Raw genomic sequence first — 25,147 nt, forward strand, 5'->3', positions numbered from 1 at the left:
CAGACCGTCGAAGTGTGCATGAAACAGGACGTTCAAAGTGATCGAACAGTGTTCGAGTAAGAAGAACCGAAGTGTATTAGATCGTGTCGTAGAAGAACCGTGTGAGTGATTCGCGAGCAGAAGACGACCATGGACAGAAGGGTGTATCGTCTGGTGGTCGGACAGCAGGTGAAGAGAAGCTCGAGCTGTAAGACAGCCTCGGGATGCTGCACGCTGTTATGCTAGGTAGCGGTCCAGGCCGAGGGAGACACGAATGGTATCCAGGATTTTATCTGCAACGTCGACGACTTGGCTGCAGGATGAACCGCGGGGAACAGGAGACCTTATTCAGGCAGAGTAGGCAGCTTACGAGGATCGTGCCGTCCCACGAGGACCTGGTGCTGAGTGTGCTTAAGTCACCGATCAGCCAGCACCAGCAACAACAGCAACGGCAACAGTATCATCCCGCGCACCACTCTCACGAGCACCATGTTAACTGCCAAGGTCATCAGAATCATAAGAAGTGCACGCATTCAGGTATACTCCTACGATGAGGATCGTGAGCAAGTTGATTCTGTCGGGTTAGAGAATCGTGGTGATTTTAGGTCAATCGTGAGAATTAGGCGTGTTTGTTTGGAGATTTTGGCGGGAGTTTCTTTGATAGATGGTTCTGCAGTGGAGTAAGTGTCACGTTTTTTGGGGATTTCAGTTTGAGAATTTGTTGGAATTCTTGATTGGGAAATATTGAGATTTCGAGGGAGGAAGTGTATTATCTGTGGCGAGAGAGTGCACGTGAAGTCGTGAAATTTGGCAAAAATGAAAAAAGAGGAAATTAATATGTAAAGAGAGACTTTGGACGATGCGATAACGTTGGAAAAGTGTAGGTGATCATAGGGAACATTCGTGAATATATGAAATCTCAGAAAATTTCAAATAAATTTTCCATAGATTTCACATTTTCGTGCCAGGATTTCGTTATATAAGTAGTTGGGGAATTACAGAAATATTTCTCGTTTTTTAGAAATAACAATTTCCATTATCCGCAATTCTGAAAGCCCAGATACTCCATAAATTACCAGAATGTTGTTTCTCTTCTCTAATGTTACGTTTGTTCCCAATTAAGCTGGAAACAGTCTTCATTATACATAGTACAATTGTAAATGGTAAGAATCTGCTCTGTAATTACACGGTACTCAAATTACAAATTATTGAAACGTATGATACATTTTTCCGAGCATTTCAATTTAACTGAAAGAGGAGCTAGATATTGAAAAAAATAAATTCGCCATGAATTATTCCAACTGTCCGCGATACGTGACACTCGGAACTCCGCGTACTATTAACGATATTGTTGGAGCAACTCAAGTTCGAACAGTTGAAAAATAAAACGCTTCTGTCTCGTTAGTTTGGAGCAGAGAGCGTGACGCGGCAATCAAACTTGTACACACGCGTGAATTCTGGCTATCTTTCGCGAATAGATAGAATACGTCAGCATAGTTTGGCCGAGTTTAGTAACACCCTCCGTGGACAACTTTGCTGGAACTAATTTTTCCGAAATATGAAATTATGTATACGAATTATGAAATTTACAGTCGATCGTGGAATCTGGATTCTATTCAGCTTCAGAAATTAAGGGTCAATCTCTGTTTTCGTATACTAAAGGCACTTACTCACCGAAAGAACGAAAGAAATAGTTAATTTCAACGATATTACAAAATTATGTGTAAATTATGAAATTTATAGTCGATCGTGGAATCTGAATTCCATTCAGCATCAGAAATTAAGGGTGAATCTTCATTTTTATCACTAAAACGAAAAAAAAAAAAATAGTAAAATTCTTAATAATTCACAATGAATAAATGTACATTGTTAATTTTCATCAGTATCTTGATGATTGATCTTTGTAATTCAATTTAAGTTTATAGAAATTGAACCGAGAAATGTGTTTTTAATCAGAAACTTATGGAAACGTGAAGAAAGTCTCTATAAAATTGAATCTTAATGTACTTAATCTTCTTTTTCTTAATTTATTTTCATACTTATCCCAAGTACACCAAATTAAATGTACCTACAATTTTCCAATTGAGTACATACAAGAAAACGTCGCTTAACCAAATTAATCAGTCGAATAATCAATACAAGCAATAATTAGAAAACGGTATAAAGTATACTTTGAACGACTTGGCGTTGCAGCCATAAATAAAGCAACTTCCAGCGTCGAGCAGAACCATTTATCAACGTCAAACAGGCACCACGATCCTCCGTTCTTTTCCACCATAAAGCCCTTCGTTTCTTACTGCAAATTATCAATCCGCTTAACTTTTTCACCAACGATAACCATCGGAAGCTTCTCGTATTCCTCCGTTTGTGAGTTCGCAAAATCGGTTCCAACTGTAACTGCTCCTCCATCGGCGAGTTATTTACCTTTCGAGCTGGACGTGGTTTTTGCTGTTCTATTTCGTTCCATTCTTAATTCCTTCAAAGGAAAGAAGGGAACTATGGAAAAGGATCGAAGTATCAAAGGGTACGTTCGAAAGTTCGGAAGAAGGTATAGTTGATGGAAGCGATATAACGAAGTCGTAAATTAAAGCACGTGTCATTTGCTTAAAATCTTTCATTTAAGGGTGTACACCACTCTGAGGCGTCTAAAAGTAGGGTAGAGTTTGAGCACTTTTCTCATAGATAAGTAATTTAATGAAAAGTTTCAATTTTTCCAGAGGATGTAATTGTAACTTTCAGATCTTTTCTCTAAAATTAAAAAAGAAAACTTTACTATTTTTTAATTTATATCCTGTGAAATAATTGAAACTTTTTATTTAGTTACCTAGGAAAAAAATTCTCAAACTTTACCTATTTTTAGACACCTTAGGGTGGTGTGGCTCTTTAATGTTATAGTAAAAATTAACCTGCAACAGTCAACAATGAAGGTGCAGACGAATTTTTTAAAATATACTGCAACGGCAGAAGAAATTCCGAACGATTCTCAGAACTGCTGTTTCGGTGCTCGGATCACGTGTACTTTGACGCTTGACTGATTTTACGACCTCGCTGTATCGCTTCCACCAACTGTACGCTGTGCTCCGCGCGAATGGCTTTCGGGCGCCTTTCTTTTTCACGGCACGCTGAAAACTATGTGTATATACATATGCAGGCAATGGGCCGAAGACTTTTAGCTTCTTGCTTGGTCGTATTATTCCGACGCTCGGCAGGAAAATCGAGGCAAGTAATCTTCTTTTTTTTTTTCTTTTAGAAAAAGGAACTGATTCTGTGAACACACTGAGAGAACGACGGTTTCGTTTTCTTTATCGCGATCGAGATATTTGGTTTCTTTCTTCCTTCTTTTTCTCTTTAATTTCAGGTAGAGATTTTATCTGTTTATGATTGTTCACTGGTAATTATTTAACATTTCAACTTTTTCGTATGGAAATGTCACGTATTTTGGAATAGGAATGTTTATTAAAGAGTCTCATTGAGAAAAAAAATTTGCACTGATTGTGAGTAATTTTCGAAGCTTTGTTGAAAATTAATACGAGTAAAATATACAGGGTGGAGGAATAAAAATGACAAGAAAATTTGTACTGATTGTGAGTAATTTTCGAAGCTTTGTTGAAAATTAGTACAAGAAAAATTACTGCTTGGAATATTCGCATAATTATGCAGGTGAAATTTTTGTACATTGAAAATCATCGGGTGTAAAAATTATATGGTAATTATATGGTTGTAATGATTTTTTTAACATTGCAAAAAAATTTTTATAGCTTCGTTTTATGCCAAGTAATTTTCTCGAACTTACACAGCTCTTGAGATATGCTAATTTTTATCGATCCACCCTGTACAATTTTTAATAAGTTTTAAAATTGCAAGTTCATTTTTCTGGCTCGATAAATAAAATTGTATTTTGGATTTAATGTGTTTCACAATTAATATCAACCGATGGATATTATTAAATATTAGTAGAAAGGAGAGGCTCTATCGATCAGATTAAGCGAGTAGCCACGCTTTCATGGACGATAAATCTTTCAATAAGCTGCATTGCCTGCTATGGAAAATGTCGAAGCTGATGCTGATTTATTCCATGATACTGTGACAAGATTCGAACTCAAATATAATTTCCAGTGAATGTGTTTTAATCAGTTTTAACCAACTTGAAGCTGATCCGTGTTTTTTTATTAATTACTCCTGAATATTTTTGCCATTTTTTTTTTTCGCTGCGAGGTCAGGCAGTGGAAATTAGCATACTAATTTCTGTCGGCATGATTATTTCTAGAAAATAGTGAATAATTCAAACAAAAATTGTGCAATTATGTAAATAATCGTTTTCAGCCATTGTAGTGATTTAAGACTGATTGTGAGTCTTTGTCAAATAGAATATTCTTCACTTAAAGGAATTTCTTTTAGCCATTTTAGAATATTTTCCACTTAAAAAAATTTCTTTTAGCTTAATTTCAAAATATTTTCCATCTTAACACGTTGACTGCCGCGCGCATTTTACGTGGTTTGCCCATGGCGCCAACATGAATTTTTTATTATGCGACGCCGGTCACCGGTGACCCCCACGGCGCTGCAGCCAAGTCGAGTGCCGGTCACCGGTGACCCCCATGGCAGTCAACGTGTTAAAGAAGTTTCTTTTAGCCACTTAAGAATACTTTCCATTTAAAAAAATTTTTTTCTACCGATTTTACAATATTTTCTAAATTTAAGAAATCTCTTTTAGCCATTTTACAATATTTTCCATTTAAAAAAATTTCTTTTAGCCAATCTACAATACTTTCTAAATTAAACAAATTTCTTTTAGCCGTTTTAGAATATTTTCCATATTAAAGAAGTTTCTTTCAGTTTACTCCGCGATATCTTCTCAGACCTACGCAATTTACGTTGGATTAATTCTCCGTCTACGTATAATAACTACGAATCCAAATGACAATTTCCCATGCCTGATCTCTCACTTATTAAACTGGGAGAAACTTACCGTACCGTATCTAACTATAATTACCTAAATTTCTAACGCTCGATGAAAGTTCCCCCGGCAACCTTTCCGAGAGTTTGTCGCAAATATGGGGAACCCTATTAATCGTTTTCTCCGAGCGTGGCAGAAATACCCTATTCTTGGGCTAAAAATAAGCAAACAACAAGGGGATATTCCCCCTTGTTAGGGAAACAGAAGTATTCGCGTTCAAGCGATTGTTGCTCGGTGAATGAAACACGTTGATCCTCGATCCTCGACGCGGCGATTCGTCACGGGAGATCAGAAGGCTTTCGTCGGAACGCAGACAACCCCTATTAATAGAGTGTCACGGGAGTTATATTTATTTGCAATCAATAAGCCCTGCGGACGTCTTTTGTTGCTGCACGATTGAACGATCTTTCTCACACATGGGGGATTTCATCTTCCTTCGATGATTTTCAATCGTCGTCTACGCATTTCTAGCTGTACTCAAGTGATCGCGTAAATGCTTACTTGGAAATCATTTTCTACAATTTTAACGAAATACATGGGTTGACCCTTTGAGAGATAGTTTATATTTAAATTAGAATGGAATGGTATTCAAGTTAAATTTATGGAAATTATAGGAAAACGAAGAAGGCAGAAAACCGAAATTTTTTTTTAAGCCAGGTACTTATGGAAACGTACACTACCGGCCAAAAGTTTGGAATCACTGTGCATTGCAAGTTACACAAAAATTCGCAGAAAAATGTCAGCAGCTTTAAGAATTTTTTAACGAATTTTGTATTTATCTCCACAATATCAATATCAAGTCTATGAAAAATTAGTAGCAGATTCGGTACTCATGAAAACTGGGATGTGATTCCGAACTTTTGGCCGGCAGTGTGTGTTCACCTTAATGTTCTTGATGAAATATGTAAAATCGATCGTTCGTACTAATTTGAAATTATAATATTAACTTTATTTGAGAAATTTAAATCTGCACTTTAAAGTGTCATAATGTAGTGAAAATAGTAATATTCTTACGCGAAGAATTTTTTTCCTTCTCATTAAGATCCAAATCAAAATATCCGGTTTCCTTGTGTAACACGTAAAATTTATGGCTAACTGTTAGTACTATAGTATAACACCAACTATTTTCTTCGCTAAAAAACAAATCTTCAGTTTTCCGCAATTCTGCAGAAAAAAGTGTTACTTTGATACGTTGTTCCACTTGAAGCACGAAAATCTACGATATTTCAATTTTTCTCATTGGACAAGTGCGAACTGACGTTATAAATTTGTTAATAGAACGTAATAACAATCATGTTCACACGCTACGAATTAACGTTTTCTTCCCAAGTGCCGTTGGAACACGTGAAATTAAATCTACAGGAACGTTGGTAACATCTATCAGCATTGTTACGCACAATAGAGAGGGAAGTAAGTTTGAGATGGTATTAAAGTTAGATAATCGCGGTGGTAATACAGTCTAATTAAGCCTCCACGAAAATTCGCCTCTGTGCAGTACAATTACACCCGTTGCCGGCTTTCGTGACGATTCAGGGTACCGTCTATCCCTCTCTCTCGCGCTATCCTCCTCTAAGGATGTTGGACGTTCCTTCTGGTACGAGGAACTTGCCTACAGCTGATGCTTGGAAGTTGAATTATTCGTATTCAACGTTTCTCCCGACGTTGGGTTAACGCATTCTTAACAGGACTTCCGTCTGCTCTCGCAAGTTTCTGCGCGAGCTGAATGTTCGGTGGAGGAATTCATTGTCTAAAGTCAGAATAAAACGGCGCCATTTGCCTGATGGCGGGGTAAGAGCTCGCGCCAGGCAAACCGGCTAATTTTCAATTCCTTGTAATTACAAATAGGAAGATATCGCTTTGACAAGTTATCACATTTTGTACTTTGAAATTTGGAATAGTGAAATTTTTCTTTTCTTAATTTTCTTCGCTGAATCGAATTTTCAGCTGTTTGCAATTCTGAAGAAAAATGTGTTAACTTTTATGTATTAGTCTACTGGAAAGGTGAGAAACTAGGATATTTCAATTTTTCTCGTCTTCTTCGTCAAGAGCAATTTTCAGTTACCTGCAATCATAACTCAGAATGATCAGAATATGGAACAGGAATGTCTGAAGATGGTTTATTTCGATATTCTAACTGAAGTTAAATTGCATTTCTTCGGGAAAATTTGTGTCGTAAATCGGTAAAAATATGCAGGGTGTTCACATTTTGAGTGGTAGATTTAGGAGAAAAGTAGAAGAGGGCAAAATTTCATTATTTTTTATACACAATACGATAGCTGCGATACATTTTCTAAATTTGCAATAATTTTCGCGTAATGAAGATACCACGAATTTTTTGAATTGTTAACAATAATTCCTTTTATCTTACCGGAGACAAGTTCAGCGACCTGCAACAAACTCCTTCTCAAACTCAACTTCGTGACAATGTTTGGAGTGGCATAATCAATAACACTGTTAGGATCTTATCATTACGAGCACCTTAAATGGAAATAGATATTTAGAATTTTTATCGTATCGGATCTTTTTTTCCAGGACCATAAGTATTTTGTAATGACTCTTTAGGTTTGCTCCACGTTCAATAAACGAACCACTCAGAAGCCAAAGTAACTAACTCTCCATAAAATAAAATTTATCAAATTTCTTTTATTTATGAAAAATCAAGTCATGTGCTTTGATACTAAAATTAGAAAAATATGAAAAAGTGGAGTTGGTCATTTTGCCTTCTGAGTGGCCCAAATCTTCTAATACTTACAAACAGAAGTGTACGTAACTTGTAACAAGTTGTCGTTGAATCTTTGCATCAACTTGATTCTTTGAATAAATATACCCGCCAATTAAGGCTTTCAAAGACGAATCCACGCGAGTAGCACTCACGGCTAGAGTGACATTGTTCAGTAATGGTTGTAATGGTAGTAGGTGAATGAACACACACGTAAGATAACGCGAGTTTCGGTGCTCGGAACATCGCCAAGGATAATGCACGACATTGTAGTAGGATATAATCTAGATCAGAGCGCAATTATTATATTATCGATTACAAGTATGGACGCCATTGACCTTTCCTAGGTCCGTCCCTGTAATCCGTCCTGATGTAGCGCACAAACCCGCTGGTGTGGACAGACCAAAGCCATGAGAATACGCAGATGGCCCCGTTAATATTTACCGATACCTTGTCAACGTTTCTTTCATGATTCTATTTCCTGCAGATGTTGTTCTACGTTCCTCCATGTTGATACCAGATATACCTTCCCTGTGTATCAAAAGTGTGCTAGATCTTATGAAGAAAGCTTCTTAGCTTCCAGAAGGACTGCGATTTTAGGTTAGGTTGGTGCAAACGAGCTAAAGTTTGCGGGATGGGACATCAATTTTTGCAGACAATAGTCGAGAAGGAGGAAGTTGCTATAGTAAACGTGTATTGAATAGTGAAAAAATTCATGATACAATTGTTTGGATATTGTTATCTGACGTTCGAGTAACTTCCAAACTCGACAAAATGGCGGATTTACATTGCAGAAATTATTAAGATGCTTTTGTTCGAGTATACTTATAGTGTCTTTTGTTGGAATGAATAATTCTGAAGTTCTTTGTACGGTCTTATCTAGATATACCAGAAGGGACAAAATTTGCAACACTCAACTCTGGTTGTTCTAGGGTTAATATAAGTTTAATACATATACACTTTCATTTATGAGTATTAAGACACTTGCTGAATTCGAAGCATATTGAAATCTACTGAAATCTTCTGAAATCTACTTACCGAATGTGAAGCAAGTCTCGTTGTCGTTACAAGTTTAATCTAAAATTATTTCGCTGATATAAGTCGTTGCAATATTATTAAAATTCTGGAAAAAATTATTCTCTCTGGAATCCTGAAGTACGAGTCTTAATACTTACGAACAGCAGTGTACGAATCCATGGTTCGTAAGAATCTTAACACCCAATATTGAACAACCTAAATGGGGTCTTCCTGCTGTGACGGCTGAGAAAACTTAATTTTTCGGAAATTTGAAACGAAGCAAGCGGTACACGTGCCCTTTTGCAAATTTGTGCAAGCAATTCAACTGCATCCAGACTCTTCGCGCTTCTGTGCATCGAATCGACGAAACATCCTTTAAAATGCTCGAACGGAGATCTCGCAGAAATTTGGGTTAGAAACGTCGAACTACAAACCGATGCTCCGGGAGTATCGACGAAACACAGATATACAGAACATCGAACGGCTCCCTTTTTCTCTCTCTCTCTTTTTCTTTTCTCTTCCTTCAGAGGCAGCAAATCCGTTTCGGTCGAGGCAGAGTGGTTTCCGATGAATATCTCGCGGTTCGCTATAGTCGCTCGAACTTCCGATTCTTCCTTCGTTAATGTCCCGGGGAAATTGCATGTAATCGTTAGAATTTATCTGTACGCCCTATAGAGGCGATCGCTGCTCGAGGAAGGGAGGAAGCACCGGCGATGAGCGTGCAGATAATTCGAAGCAATTTGTCGGCGTAGCGTGTACTGGTATCTGGGCGTCTACGTGCACCGCTCGCGAATTTTTATTTCGATCTCTGTGCGCCAGCCAACGCTTGTCCGACGGATGTAACGCGAGCTGGAGGCTCGATCCTCGTGATTTCGTGTAGGCTACCTTGTTTTCAGTCTTGTCGCTGCGAAAGCAAATATTTCAGTAGATATTCGGTTGTCGTAGTGTTTGCATTAGCTTGTGTACGTCCAAAAAGAAATGGAATATCGGTAAGGAACATTAGCTTTAATTCCAATTTGCTATTAGATTTCAGTAAAATTTCATTAATCTACGATACGTTAGCTTTTCTCACTTGATATTGTACCAAAACGGTAAATAGCTGACGCTTAGATGCACCGGCAGGAAAGGTAATCATACGTCAAGGGGTTAACCCTTTCACTGATGTTGAAAATTTTCTCGAACTGTGATCTTGACGTCTATTTTAATTTAATCCCTAATTTGTGCCCTTTGTGCATTTCCATCTGAATCGAATGAAACGATAAATTTCAAAATTTTTTGAAAATTTAAGAACGCCGAAACAAAAGATTTTGCGTGAAACCTGTCGTAGCGAAAGGGTTAATTTTCTCAGATTGAGATTGATCAGAATTAATCAAGGTCTCGAAGAGCTTTTGTCGTGATACGATTATACCGACGGATTTCTGACCATTTTTACCACGTAGCAATTGAGAGTAATGTTGAGCAGCTGGGGATGAAAGGCAAGCTTTTTTGCTTTCAATTCTTGGATTCGTTTAGGACCTGGTACAATTCGATTCGCTAAGGGAACTCATTTGGTACACCCCGTTTTACACATGAGACACTTCGGTATTGGTATGGTTCCTTATTTGTGGACATTTGATACTAGAAGTTAGCAAGTGTTCCCTAACTCCATCTGAACAAATATTTCAATTTCTCAAACTTATAGAAAACAGTCATTTACTTGGTATATTTTCCAAAGAAGGAATATTTCTCAATTAAACACGTTAAATATCGAAATGCAGATAAAATTTAGCTGGTTTTCTTAACCTGTAAGTTCCAATATTGAAACTTCGACATTTTCAGTGGTTTAGAGTGTTCTCATTCTGACACGTTTAAACATTCCATTCGACCACTGTGACTATATTTTCACTATTACAACGAACTCGTGTATTACGTTTCTCTAAGGATGTATCATTGAACCGTGATAAAGTGTGACCGTTGGAGATACAAAAAATTCAACGAAATTGCAAAAGTGAAATACATATTTCAGGGACTATGTCCCGTCTTAGCGCGGAGTAGCAAGGAAGATTAAAGGCTAAATTGATTTGACAAAGTTATGATGTAAGCGAAGAGCCAGTGACGCAAACCTCGACTGCTGGATGCAGTTTTTGGGGTTATATGTAGGTATTTAATGAGACAAATGACCTTAGTTACGAACTGAGTGACTCGGACTTTGCATAAATTTAGACTTGGAAGCGGAGGGTGAGCGCCGATAAATAATACCGCGATAATAGCCGTCGGAGAAAAGTTTTCAAGTATCGAACACTGTATTGATTTAGGTGTAGCGTTAGATATAAAAATGTGGTTTATTATAATATATTAGAATTAAAGTTAAGGTAACAGGACTATACGTATACGATACGCTCGACTTCCAACTCAACACTGTCCTTTTTTCCGCGAGGAAAACTATCGCTGGCCCTCGACTTCCCCTCCGCCACACCCTTATAAAACCATCGGCGACGCATCGGCCGATGGGCCTGGTTTGTGTCCGTTGTCGCTTTCCCTTGTACTGCCTTCTTCCTGTTCTTAAAACTACACGCCAAGTTGTAACTATTATTCGTAAAAAGTACAGTCGCTTGAAACTACGATACTACATAAGGTTATTCGTTCATAGTGTCCACCCGACCTGTGGTATGCGAATGGGTTTCCCTTGTCCTATGATACACATCTCCTTAAAAATTCGCCCGATCCATTAGGACACCTTCCCTGCACTCCAGACCGACGCCAAGATGGCTTTTCCCGATACCGCGATTTTCCGAGTCCTCTTCCGAAATTTCCCTACCCCACGCGCATTCCGCAGCGTCCATCCCCTGCAGTAGGGCAACAAACAAGGGAAGTTTAGTCTTACGTTTAAAATCTAAGGAACCACAACGTCACTCTGTAACAGTAATTCCGCAGCGTCCATCCCCTGGACCACAGGGGAACCACAACGTCACTCTGTAACAGTATTATTATAAATAAAGCACTTTAAACAATCTCCGGAGTGACCTCGACGACAATAGTACTTACTATTCAATCCTCGTAGGAAAATGTCCTTCGTGCAAGTACTTATTCTAGAGGGATCGTAGTTCAACCCTTTACGCTCCTTTGTCGAGTGTGACTCGACGTCAAGTTTATTCACAGGCACTCCTGCGTCGAGTCACACTCGACATTTTTAAATTGCCAGTTTAAACATGTGTTATATTTTGCAACACTTTTTTTTTACACTCAGATAAGCAACGTCACACGTGTACACTACCGGTCGAAAGTTTCGAATCACCTGCTAATTTACGTCGATATTGGATTTGCTGCTAATTTTTTGTACTTATTTTGCCTTATTTCGATTTATCTGTACGAGGAAAAATTCGTTAAAGTATTGTTAAAATTGCTAACTTTCTGGATGCACAGTGATTGCATACATTTGGCCGGTAGTGTAATTGCGGAATTGTAACAAATAATGCGGAGTTATTGGAAAGGAAATGAGACAAAAAGTTCGGAGTGCAAAGGGTTAATAATGCAGACTTGCCTAAAAGTATTAGACACCCCATAAAGTATGAGCTGTTTAAAAATATTTTTGCATTGGGAGGAAGTGAAACTATCGAAATGTGAAAACTATCATTTTTTATTAATTTTGTCGATATTTTGTTGGGCCACTTTTTGCCCAATATTTGACAATTACGGCAACTTGTTTCTGACTTTTACCTTGTTAAAAAATTAACTTGTGCCGGTAGTCACTCGGTTCACCTTTTTTTAAGCATATTTCAAGGAAAACTTTTTATCTTAGAAAATATGATAGCAAAAGCAAAGGAAAGCTAATGCGTGTTAGCAACGACTGCGACTTTCAGGAAGAAACACAAAATGTAGACTATGGATCGCTCGGTTGTTTTATGGGCCATTGTAAACCTTGTCAACTGTTTTAAAATTCCTTTGATCTGGCCGACAAAGGACGATGGACAATAGAAAGGTTTCAAAGAAATAGTTTTCGCAGTAAGTTGCAATAATAGAGCTGTATACGTAAAAAGAATCGATTTTTTGAAACATGGGAGTACTCTGTTAATTTCCTCCTTACTCTTGGTTTTATCTCCGTGCAACTTTTTCGTTCCAAGTAGAGTTTCTTTTACGAGGAATTCAGCGAAAGTTTATTCCAGTGGAAATATTAAATCGGAAATGAAGAATTCTAACGATTTTTTCGTGACAGAAACATATCGACCATATTCTCGTTAAATTAACAGCACAAATTGGTTATTATCAGTTTGTCAATATTCTGTTGGAACAATTTTCTTCGAATAGAAGATTTTTCGAATTTTTCTAATCAACTTTAGCCCAATGCGACATCTGTTAAAAAAAAGTATAGCAAAATTTGGGAATTCGATACTATTGAAGTTTATTCTGCAACATGAGCTGTTATTTTACAAGGGAATAAAGTGAACACAGTGCATCCTGGTGTTACTGACGTACAATCGAAAAAGGCTGGCTCCGATAGCTAAGAGACTCGTGTTTTTATCCCTTTCGAATACATGAACGGGTCCTTTGGAATCAACAGTGTCTTTCTTTTGCGATTCGAAGCTCTTTGCAGAGCAACTTTGTGTAACTGTACACGAAAACTGGAATAGAGATAACTTCTTCGAGACGTGTTGCACTATTACAGTGTTGTTCTTTAATTTTTAAATACCTTGCTTCCCTCTTCTCTGAGGCACACGTATATACAGGGTGTCTACAAAAGATTGTATTCTCAAAAATTTATTCTTGGCTCCATGGTGTGATGTGGGAATGATTTCTATCAGAAAAGTGGAAATAATTTCTCTAAGTCATAATAGATTGATGCTCGTAGAAGTTTGCTTGGTAATTTTAGGATTTGTAAAAGTCGAATGTAGAATACAGAGAGAATTGAGAGAGATCGAGGGAATACAGAAATCAATGTGTCGAAGATTGATTGAAAAATGTAGAGAAATCGAATAGGTGACTTCAAGAACCTGTCCAAATTAAAGAAATTCATGTAACATTCCTAAACGTCGAATAAGTTAACTCAGTATTCATGGAAGTCACACAGATTGATTTGGGACATATTATCCCGAAGCTCCTGGAAATTAAATATAACTATTTTCGAAATTATAGTCGGTTAGGTTGCGTTGCAATTTGTAAAAATTGAACTAATTGAACTGAGACTTACGGAAATTAGATTGAAACTTCTGCACATGGAGTGTAAAAGGACAATTTTAGAACTCGCGAGACTTCTACAGGCCTGTTGCGTCCCGCACACCGTGTATTCTCGTATGGAATACAGCGGGGTTGTAAGACCCGTCTCAGAATGCTTCTGCCGTTGCTGTAGGGACGCTGGCCGTTGTGAAATTAATCACTTCGGCCTGGTTATAGGTGTACTGAGTTACACTTGTCTGCCCTTTACTGAAATCTTCATTTTCTACTGTATGAGTGAAAATGCCTGATGTGAATATGGTTGACTTGTGACTCGTGGTGGATGAATTGTAACTGGTGAAGGATGACTTGTAACTGGTCTCGGAATCGAATGTCCCTCTCCCTGGACGCGGATGACTCCAAGACGCGGGTGACATGGGAATGCGTGTGATTGGCCAAGAAAATGAGGTGGAAATGGTTCCGGTGAGGTAATTGGTTAATCGAGTGCGTGGTACGTGTGCTGTCGGAGACAGAGGCAGAAGGGGCGAAAGTCGGGGTTTTTCCCAAAAAACCGTTGCCGGTTCGTCTGCCCGTCGATGGTCGCGAAAGGCGATGCTCGCCCATTGTTCCGCGGCGGTCCTCTGATGTACCGTTAGGGGCGAAAGTCGGGGTTTTTCCCAAAAAACTGTTGCCGGTTCGTCTGCCCGTCGATCGTCGCGAAAGGCGATGCTCGCCCATTGTACCGTTACGGTACATCGAGGGCTGTCCAAAGGACGCGGCTCAACAAGGCCCATGACTGCTTCCACGATTTCTGAGTCTATCGACTATCTTCCACAAATCCTGAATCGATCTGCCACCCTTCTACGTATCCTATGTAAAGTTCAATTTTCACAAATGTCGAGTCAACCTACTTAACTTGGAAAAATTAACGTGTCTCTGCACACACTTGCCACTTTGGGCAATGAAAAGGAAACAGGCACATTCTTCCAGGAACACTCTGTACAAGTTTTAACACTAAACTCGGTTTTGCACTTTAAAGGATTAATGGTAATTTATGTTCGAATTTATGCCTGCCGATGTTCCTCCACCTCCCTCTTCTCGAGGTACCTCGTTGCGGAGATATTTGTATGGGGAAGATGAAAGGCAAACTTCGCAAACGAGTCGGTGCTTGGGTTAAAATTTAATAAGTGCAGGGTGTTGCGACACTCCTATGGAAGGATGCAGAAAGTTGGCCGAGCAAGTTTGTTGGTAAACCAGGGGAACGTTCCAAGTTTCTTTCGGTTCCTTCCAATCGGTTTTTTTTTTTTCAGAAAACCACTTGTTAGACGATTTTACACGGGTCATGCCGATTTCTGTGTATCTACGAGTTTATTTGGCAACTCTCCATACCGATAAAGTTCCACTTTCAGATACAATAAAATTTGAATAGTTAGTTTAGTTTAGTTTATCGATAATTCTAGCCTCAAGGCCAAGGAACGCATTTGGTTTATGACAAAAATTATCCTCGCACATTCCTGCGTTCTCTTCGTACGCTCTTTTATTTCATCTGATTTTCTTCCTTTTATTTTCTACCATCATTGACCATTTTAATACCTTCTCTTTTTCCCGTCATCTAGTAGGTGCTTTATGAATTGTAACTGGTGAAGGATGACTTGTAACTGGTCTCGGAATCGAATGTCCCTTTCCCTGGACGCGGATGACTCCAAGACGCGGGTGACATGGGAATGCGTGTGATTGGCCAAGAAAATGAGGTGGAAATGGTTCCGGTGAGGTAATTGGTTAATCGGGTGCGTGGTACGTGTGCTGTCGGAGACAGAGGCAGAAGGGGCGAAAGTCGGGGTTTTTCCCAAAAAACCGTTGCCGGTTCGTCTGCCCGTCGATGGTCGCGAAAGGCGATGCTCGCCCATTGTACCGTTACGGTACATCGAGGGCTGTCCAAAGGACGCGGCTCAACAAGGCCCATGACTGCTTCCACGATTTCTGAGTCTATCGACTATCTTCCACAAATCCTGAATCGATCTGCCACCCTTCTACGTATCCTATGTAAAGTTCAATTTTCACAAATGTCGAGTCAACCTACTTAACTTGGAAAAATTAACGTGTCTCTGCACACACTTGCCACTTTGGGCAATGAAAAGGAAACAGGCACATTCTTCCAGGAACACTCTGTACAAGTTTTAACACTAAACTCGGTTTTGCACTTTAAAGGATTAATGGTAATTTATGTTCGAATTTATGCCTGCCGATGTTCCTCCACCTCCCTCTTCTCGAGGTACCTCGTTGCGGAGATATTTGTATGGGGAAGATGAAAGGCAAACTTCGCAAACGAGTCGGTGCTTGGGTTAAAATTTAATAAGTGCAGGGTGTTGCGACACTCCTATGGAAGGATGCAGAAAGTTGGCCGAGCAAGTTTGTTGGTAAACCAGGGGAACGTTCCAAGTTTCTTTCGGTTCCTTCCAATCGGTTTTTTTTTTTTCAGAAAACCACTTGTTAGACGATTTTACACGGGTCATGCCGATTTCTGTGTATCTACGAGTTTATTTGGCAACTCTCCATACCGATAAAGTTCCACTTTCAGATACAATAAAATTTGAATAGTTAGTTTAGTTTAGTTTATCGATAATTCTAGCCTCAAGGCCAAGGAACGCATTTGGTTTATGACAAAAATTATCCTCGCACATTCCTGCGTTCTCTTCGTACGCTCTTTTATTTCATCTGATTTTCTTCCTTTTATTTTCTACCATCATTGACCATTTTAATACCTTCTCTTTTTCCCGTCATCTAGTAGGTGCTTTAGCGTCTTCCTACCGTTTTTACAGATTGTAAAATCTAAGTAAATTGCTGATAATCTAAATTCGTTTCATAAGTATCTAATTTTCATGAAACACGTATTAAATGATTAGATTAGGATTTCAGATTAAATAGGATTTTCTAGAAGAATGCAATTTTCGTTAAACCTATCAACGTTTAATTATTAATTTCATGGCGGTTGGTTATGGAAGGAAAAAAGGAAATAGGAGGAGGGTTAAAATCAGGTTAGAAATTGTATATACAGGGTGTCCAAATTTTTTCGGATCAAACTTCGCCAGTGTCTTCTATGGGTATAATTAAGGAAAAAATGTTATATAAACATAGGTCGTTTGAAGCTTCGTTAAAAAGTTATAACAAAAATACTTACTTTCTCAGACTAGCAAACCAACGCGTCTTTTATATATTTAGTTTTTTATTATTTCTACTTTCATTATTTATATTTTTTATCAATGTGAAACGTAGAATATGAAATAATGATTTTATTAACGAGAAATTTTGGTATTTACTTATAGCTTTAAGTTTTATCTGCTTGTAATTCGTCAGTGAAAATATATAAACAGTTGAACGCCTGGAATTTGATCAATCCTATCTTTTGCGTTACCGAAGAGAATTACAGAACGAAAAGTTTGGAATCCAGCAAGGTATCGGTAATTCAAAGCAGCTAATTAATTCTGTTTGAACCAGCGTTTGCGAAAGTATCTAGGAATCTGCGTTACAGTGTCAGTTATTATATTATCTCGTTAGTGGTATCGTTTCTACTCGTCCTGATCGAGATGGAACGTATAGTTTCAGAAAATATGCCAAATATTTTCAGGTCAGAAATAATAACGTTGATAAACGCCGTGCTCGTTAATTTTATTTCACTTTTAAAGCAACAATTTCTTTTTAATAAAATTACCACACATATAAATTTAAAACTTCAATTATTAATTATATCATTTTATTAATGTTGAACTTCAACGACAGAGTTTATTATCAAAATTTCCTTGTTTAGAATCTCTGTTTTACAATACTAAAATTCAACGATAAGCGCGAACCATTTTACCAACGTTTTACCTTTAAACGTCGATACAAAAAATCTGTAATCTCACCTCCACAATTTTTCTATGCAACAAGCCATCAATATCCTCCTTCGCTGCTGACAAAATCTCGTCAGAAAATTTTCGTGTCTTCCAATATTCACTCGACCGGTCTTCCACGACAGATTTATCGTTGAGGTGTACTACTGAAAGTAATTTTTCTCCGTTAAAGTGACTCTACATTTCGCGATATTAAATGCCCGATCTATTCGTAATATAAATTTATTGCAAAATACGTCTTCTTATCCGCTGTGCATTTTACATTAATATTGAGGTTTAACAACGCAGTAAACATTTCCAGGAAATTTCCAATTTATAAATATCTACCACGATAATATCCAATTTTAATAAAAAGCGTTAAGTATTGAATTTTACCACCCATTCATTGGCCAACTTCAATATAAAGAGTATCTAGTCCCGCTTCCACAATATCTCCACACAGCAAGCCATCAATAAACCCTTCCATCAAACCTTTTCACCAATAAAATCTCGTCAGAAAATTTCGCGACCTTCCTACATTCACCGCGAGCAATCTTCTGTAATATTAGAAGTGCATAACCTTCTTACTAAAACTATTTTACACTATAAAACACGAAATATCACATCTTCGATACCATTTGAATTGTTACAATTGATTTATTGCGACTTCGATTGTTACATTAGGTCGACGCGAATGAAATGTTCTTTCAACAGCTGAAATTGGCGGGTCGATGCTGTAGTATATTAAATTGTTTTCGATTCGAAATTTTTATACAATCATAAAATTGACAATACAATTGTGTGGAGATTATTATCTGACGTGGCGAATTATTGGGATATTCGCGTAACTTTTTTGCATAAGTTCACACTTGGAACAACTGCGGTAAAAGCTGGTGAAAATATAAATTGAGCATTTGAAGAAGGTTGCGGAAAAATTAGGACACTTCAACGTTGGTGTGCAAAATTCAAGATTGGTGACTTTTCATTGGAGAATGAGCCAAGTTTCAAGAAAAATGATTGAAAACAATGCACAATAGAACACCATTTCTTCGAACACCTAAACAATGTTTCGACAAACAAATTATTCCAAAATGAAGAAACTGTAAAAGTAGCAATCCAACGATTTTTACAAAATTGAACTAACGCCAGTTGTTAAGGACACTTAAGTTTAGACCAGGTTTACGATACGGACGCGACTCTGCTATTTTTCAGATTAAGGTTTGAATACGCGTTTAATGTTTCGTTCGTTAGTTATTCCTTATTGTCAGGAGGGCTCCAAACCTCTCGTAAAAGCGGAGAATTTCGAGTTTCTTCGTGCATCTCAATAGCAATTGACGTATCATAAACCCGCGCGAGCTGAGGCACATGCGAGCGAGCGAGCGGTACCGTTACCCTGGGTTTTTCCCACAAGCTCAGGTGACGCGTACCTCACCCAGAACACCCGTTCCCTAAGGGTGAGTGGTTGGCGTCGGGCGTCGACCAAGGCCCTAACTTGATTGGGAGTCTTGACCTTCCACCCAAATCTCACCCCCGTCGAGGGACCCAAATGGACGGACAAGAACATATAACAGGACTGAACGGTGATAGACCAAGGTGACATTGTTGTAAGAACAAATTGGTGAAATAGAACTCTGAACTCTGGTACGAACGATTACACGAACTTTGAACCTCAGGACATTGGACTCGCGCACATTTAACATTTAAGAACTCAGTTGCAAATAAAGAGTTATTTGCTAAATAATCAGGCTTCACGAACATTGTGGAAGGCAACACTGGTACTCGATCGTTAGGAAAAGTGTAATTAATTTGTATAAATGCATTATTTTTTGAAGAAACACGATATACCTGAAGTTTCACATGGACCAGCCTAATGCTTCTTATATCTTGAACTCGTGCCCTTGACAGTATCAATTTCTCCAATTAACGCAACATTTAGGAAACTCACTTGGAAAATTTCTCCATGCGAGAAAACCGCCGGCTAACCTAATCCTCCATTGAATCCTTTCACCGATAAAACCTCGTCGCAAAATTTCACATCTTCCAATATTCACTGCAGCGATCTTCGATGACAGATAAGCGGTCTGTGGGCTGCGGAGGCCAGCCAGTACACAGCGACATGTCGAGCAATCTCGTTACTTGAATGAACGTTCAGAAATGTAGCCGTCGCGTACGTGGTCGATAATAATCGAATCTCCCTGCCGTTTTCGTTGTCCTCGTTGTGCCCGCTGTGCGAAAAAGAAAAGTCTTGCTCGACTGTAGCACTTGTGAAAAAATTAAAAAAAAAAAAAACAATTTACCTGGAAAAAAGAAAAAAGAAGATATCATACGGTGAAATTTGTTTTATCGGTATGAATGGAAAAATATTGCGCGATCGGTTATTACGGGTTAGTGTTTCTGTTGGAACTGAAAATTACGCTTTTCGCTCGTTGAAATATTTGAAAAAGAAAATCCGCTTCGACGAACGATTTGTTTATTTTTTTTTTGATGAAACGACGGCGCGATTTGTCGTTTAATTTTCTTGTCGCGATTTTTTACGCAATTGGGAAGATTCTTGGAGGTTCAGTTTCTCATTTTTGAGGATGTTCTGAAATATTTGGAGCTTTACATGTTTCTCACCTTTTGAGCGAAGTTAGAATGTCCTTAGTGCTTTGCAGGACTCTGGAACGAGGCTGCAATTTATTCGTCCTAATTGTTTTACAGACACTTTTACAAGTTTCCTATTTCATTTTTTTTCGACGTTCAAAAATGTTAATTAGAACAGTTAACGTAAGAGGCTTGGAATTCGTGTAAAATGTGAACATAATTAGAACTCTGTACACAGGTGATTGTAAGAAGCTCAAAGTTTACTACATATGTTCAACTTGATGGATAAAAGTACAAAAATAAAAATTTGAAAACTTTTTATTTCTGCAGTAACTTTCAGTTGAACGAGTTTTTCACTTTTGAAAAGGAAAAGGAAAATTAATTAACGTGGCAGTAATAATAAATAAATAACGTTTACATTTTGGACTAAATTTAATTTCGATTTAAATTTTCATATTTGTGAGAAAAGTCTTATATTCCGTTAGGAAGAAATAACGTTGACAACATTGTCAATTGCTATAATGATAATACACAACAATGATTAAAATTCTTTCAATTGTTTCTTTCTGAAGGAAATGAATTGAAAATCTGTCTTATCGGAAATTCTTGTTCGCCACTTTACATTCACAGTCATTCTGTTCCCATTTTTTCTTCTTTTTGCTCGAATCTCTACCCTTTAGACGTCACAGTTATACTTTATTCGGAAGGTCTCTTACTTTCTGAATATCGGGGCGCATAATGTGCACTTCGTACTGCGCTTGTCAATCAAAAGAGACGTGGAACGAAAGTTCGTCTGTGAAGAATGTAAAAGGAAGTCGGCTGAAGTTTCTATCGATAATTTCTCTTGCTTTCGAATAGTTGGGGGATTATTGAAAAATTGTTACCTGTTCTTGCTTTTTAAAATTCCTCCGTATACAACATTGTACAGAATTCCCTACGATCCATCGTTCTTAGTATTATCAATGAAAATATTGTAAATTGTAAGTGATTCAGAATATTTATTAGAAATTGTAATATTATTTTTGGACTTAGTATTATAATAGAAATTGTTCAGTTCGTGGAATATGTTGTCGAAAATTTCATTGAAACTTGAGGTACAGTTATGTGCATTTATCAGTTATTTCTATAATGCATATGCAAATGTCATTTCGTCCATCTTTCTCAGTAGTTCAGTTCGAGTTAGCATGACTGCAGCTAATTGTGCGTATGATTTGGTTAGAGTCGAGTCAATTAGTCGAGTAATTGATTTATCATTGAAATTCATAATTTGTTTTTAGGATATACATCCTAACCAAATCTACGAACGTACAGCTAAAATGTCAAGCTGACAAATTGATATATTATTCTACAAATTGGATCGATTTGACTGGTTTGCAGTAAACAATTGTTCACACGATACACTGGAATATTACTCAACAATATTGGAAGAATATAATTCGAATAATAGTATATTAAATGTAGCGTTCTAATTTTAAAGACTGTATTTCACTTCAGATTTTGTATTATATCTTAAATTTCTTAACGATTGTCATTCCCCTTGCTGAACACATAATTTTTAATACCAAAAATAATAATAACATTTAGCTTGTTTGTATAGCAAACAAAATTTGAAAAATACCTGTTCATTTTATCACATTGTGAACTTTTGGATCTACACTTCCGTTCATAAGTATTAGGACGCCTGTTGAATGCGAAGGAAACCTAAACAGCCATTACAAAATTGTTAAGATCCTGGAAATAACGATTGACGTACGATTAAAATTCTAAAGATCCGTTTCCATTTATAACGTGCCATCATAAGAATAAGATCCTAATAGCGTGTCGTTGATTATGCTATACCAAAAATTGTCACGAAATTGAGTTTGTTGCAGGTCGTTGAACTTGTCTCGAAATTAAAATTAAAAAATTAAAAAAAAAAAATTCGTGGTATTGTCATTATGCGAAAATTATTGCAAAATTAAAAAATCTATCGAGGCCATCGTATTGTCTATAAAAAATAACGAAACTTTGCCCTCTTTTACTTTTCTCCTAAATCTACCAATCACGAGAAACGCGTTGGAAACTAAAACGTGAACACCCTGTATACAGGGTGTCCCGTAAAGAGTGTAACACCCGGAAATGGGGGGTTGCTGGGGTGATTCTGAACAACTTTTTCCTTGACCAAAATGTCGTTTGAAGCTTCGTTTTTGAATTATTAACGAAAAACACTGGCCAATTAGAGCGCGCGTAGAGCCCGCGCTCAGGGACGAGCGAACAGCGAACCTAACCTTTGCTATTTTCTTGGCGATTCCGACTAATTGCAGTTTTTTCAAAAATTTATACAAACGTCAGAATGACGACAGAAAACCATTTTTCTAAGCCTTATAAAAGTAGCGATGCAAAGTCAAATGTTTTTGACAGCGATCGATAACCGAGAAGTCACGCGTACGCGTCGTTCACGATAGCGCGCGGGTGAATCTCTGTTCGCCCGTCCCTGAGCGCGGGCTCTACGCACGCTCTGATTGGCCAGTGTTTTTCGTTAATAACTCGAAAACGAAGCTTCAAACTACATTTTGGAAAAGGAAAAAGTTGTTCAGAGTCAACCCAGCAACCCCCCATTTCCGGTTGTTACATTCTTTACGGGACACCTTGTATTTTCAACGATATATCATACTAACTTCCGCGAAGAAATGTAATTTAAATCATACAATATTTTCTTTACGAATATACCAGGTGTCCTAATACTTATAAACGCCAGTGTACGTGTACCACTACTAAAACATTAAAACAATATTTTTTAAAAATTAATTACAAATCAATGTAACTTACGGTCTGTTATAATTTTTTTCCATATAATATCAGCAATCACAATTGAAATTTTTAGGCTAATGCCTAAGACCCAAAAATTAGAGTCCTTTATGCAACATAATAAAAACACTTCCATTGAAAAAACCTCATATCCTTCATTTGAGATCGATTAGCCAGTGTATTATAATATGAAAAAAAAAAAAGAAATGAAATAACAATTAGGCTGTTTCACGTTATGATTATTCTAACATCTTCGAATTTATCGAGTAAACTGTTCCTCACTCTGTAGATAGTTCAGTGAACAGGAACATTTCAAAGGACACAACCGTACACGGTGTAAAATCCACCGATACACCTCACTTGTTCCTTCTTTCACGATAGCATCCTGTCGATGAGACATAGCATTATCGGAAATCCGGTTACCTATTCGCGAACCACTGTTCCGTTTCTGACATTGTGGAAAAGTATACTCGTCCGTGTTACGTATATACTACACGTTTACTATAACGATCGTTTATTCTTCGTTTGAGAATAAAGATTAAAATGAAGTATCGCCTACCAGCAGGGAATAGCGGACTATAAATGTTATCGCTTAATAAAACCCTAACTTTTTCGCGAGATTGCCAACGTTGTCGATACCGCGCGTTATCGTGCTGATCTAATCTACCAGCTTTATTATAAAATACAGTGGTAATGAAGGAGTAAAGGTGCATAAAAGCGAGGGAATAGTTTGATATTTTATGATTTTCCATAGTGTGGAACGGTTATTAAAGACCGTATTGCGTGATAAGAACGATTTTCCTCGAAGGGCATAGAAATATTTTCTTTCAAATTAATATATGCTCTTTTTACGATTTTCGGAGCAATTGTTGTATATTTCTCTGCGTAATCGTATCTGGCAGTGTAAAATTATTTTTTTTTTTTTGTAATTGAACTTACGAGGACACTTTCTGAACTGATTTTGATGAAACTTTGATATATAGTAGTTTAAAAAAAAAGTAATCAGTATGTATTTTTTAAATTGACAATTTTGCACAGTGAAGGGGTTAAAATCGTGCTGAAAGTTTGAGGTAGTAAATACATTTAGTCAAATATCTCGAAAACTGTTGGAGATGCAGAAATAGCGTAAATTCACGAATTTTGTATTTTTCAACAGCAAATTTGAAAAGTAAAAAAAAGTTCAGGACTAATACGTTTATTACCCCCATCATTGAGGGCGATTTTCACCCCTTCAATTGTTCTGTCACGTCAATGTTGGACAAAAGTACTCGATTTATTCGTTATTTGCAACTAACTATTCATACCAATGAGACGATCTTCTTGATTATTGTCTCTTTTTCTTTTTTCTTTAAACGTCGTACGTTGTTGAAGAGCAATTGTATTAGGTTAGGTGCATACGAAATATTGGGTATTTTAGAAAAATAGTGTGTTTGATCGAAGTAATTTTCATAGGATTTTATGCAATTTTTTGCATAACTAGTTTCGTTATTCCAAATTCATAAAAGTTAGTCTTTGAATTCACCCTTCGACAGTTTATCCCGAGCGAGACTCGGTCAGTGCGTTAAATAACGAACAGCTTAACTCAAGAGAGACTTCTAGGAGGGAAGTGAGAAAGGGATGAGATATTATTGAGGTGGGTGAGGAACGCCGTTGCACTGGTTTCACCTCAATTTATTAAAATCGAAATGCGATGGTCGGCGTACAGTTGACTCGGAAAAATACAATTGTTTTGTTCGCTAATTGTCCCGGCGGCAGCGGTTCGGCGGGTACGTCGCGATGGTCGGTAAAGGAACAAACTGTCTCGAGGTGTAGGCGTACTGGGTTTTTATATTGTGAGGACAGGGAGACAGGAGTAGCGATAGATAAAGACAGAAGTGGAGAAAGTGGTGGAAACGGAAAATACGTAGAGAACCTGGATGCCACATGTGCGCTTCTTAGGCTACTCGAGGACGAAGGCAAGTCTTAACCCGGGGAGAGACAAAAGAACGGAAACTAAAATCTGAAGGAGTTGGGAAAGAGGAAGTTCGCGTGGAAGAGTAGAACGAGGTTCGGTAAGGGTTTGTTGGCAACGACCTACCCGCCACATTATTATCGTAACTGTGACGTAGG

At 37.7% G+C, this 25,147-nt stretch overlaps 1 protein-coding gene across 1 annotated transcript in view; it reads left to right on the forward strand.

The window, feature by feature from the left end:
• Window positions 1-203: 203 nt before the first annotated feature.
• Window positions 204-25,147, forward strand: part of LOC108579226 (potassium voltage-gated channel subfamily KQT member 1) — a 117,488-nt gene continuing 92,544 nt past the window's right edge. The window contains exon 1 of the mRNA XM_017942711.1: window positions 204-516. Coding sequence (XP_017798200.1) covers window positions 204-516 — 313 coding nt within the window. The remainder of the gene's footprint in view (window positions 517-25,147) is intronic.

Source organism: Habropoda laboriosa, unplaced genomic scaffold, assembly GCF_001263275.1.
Source record: "Habropoda laboriosa isolate 0110345459 unplaced genomic scaffold, ASM126327v1 scaffold14, whole genome shotgun sequence".
NCBI lineage: Eukaryota > Metazoa > Arthropoda > Insecta > Hymenoptera > Apidae > Habropoda > Habropoda laboriosa.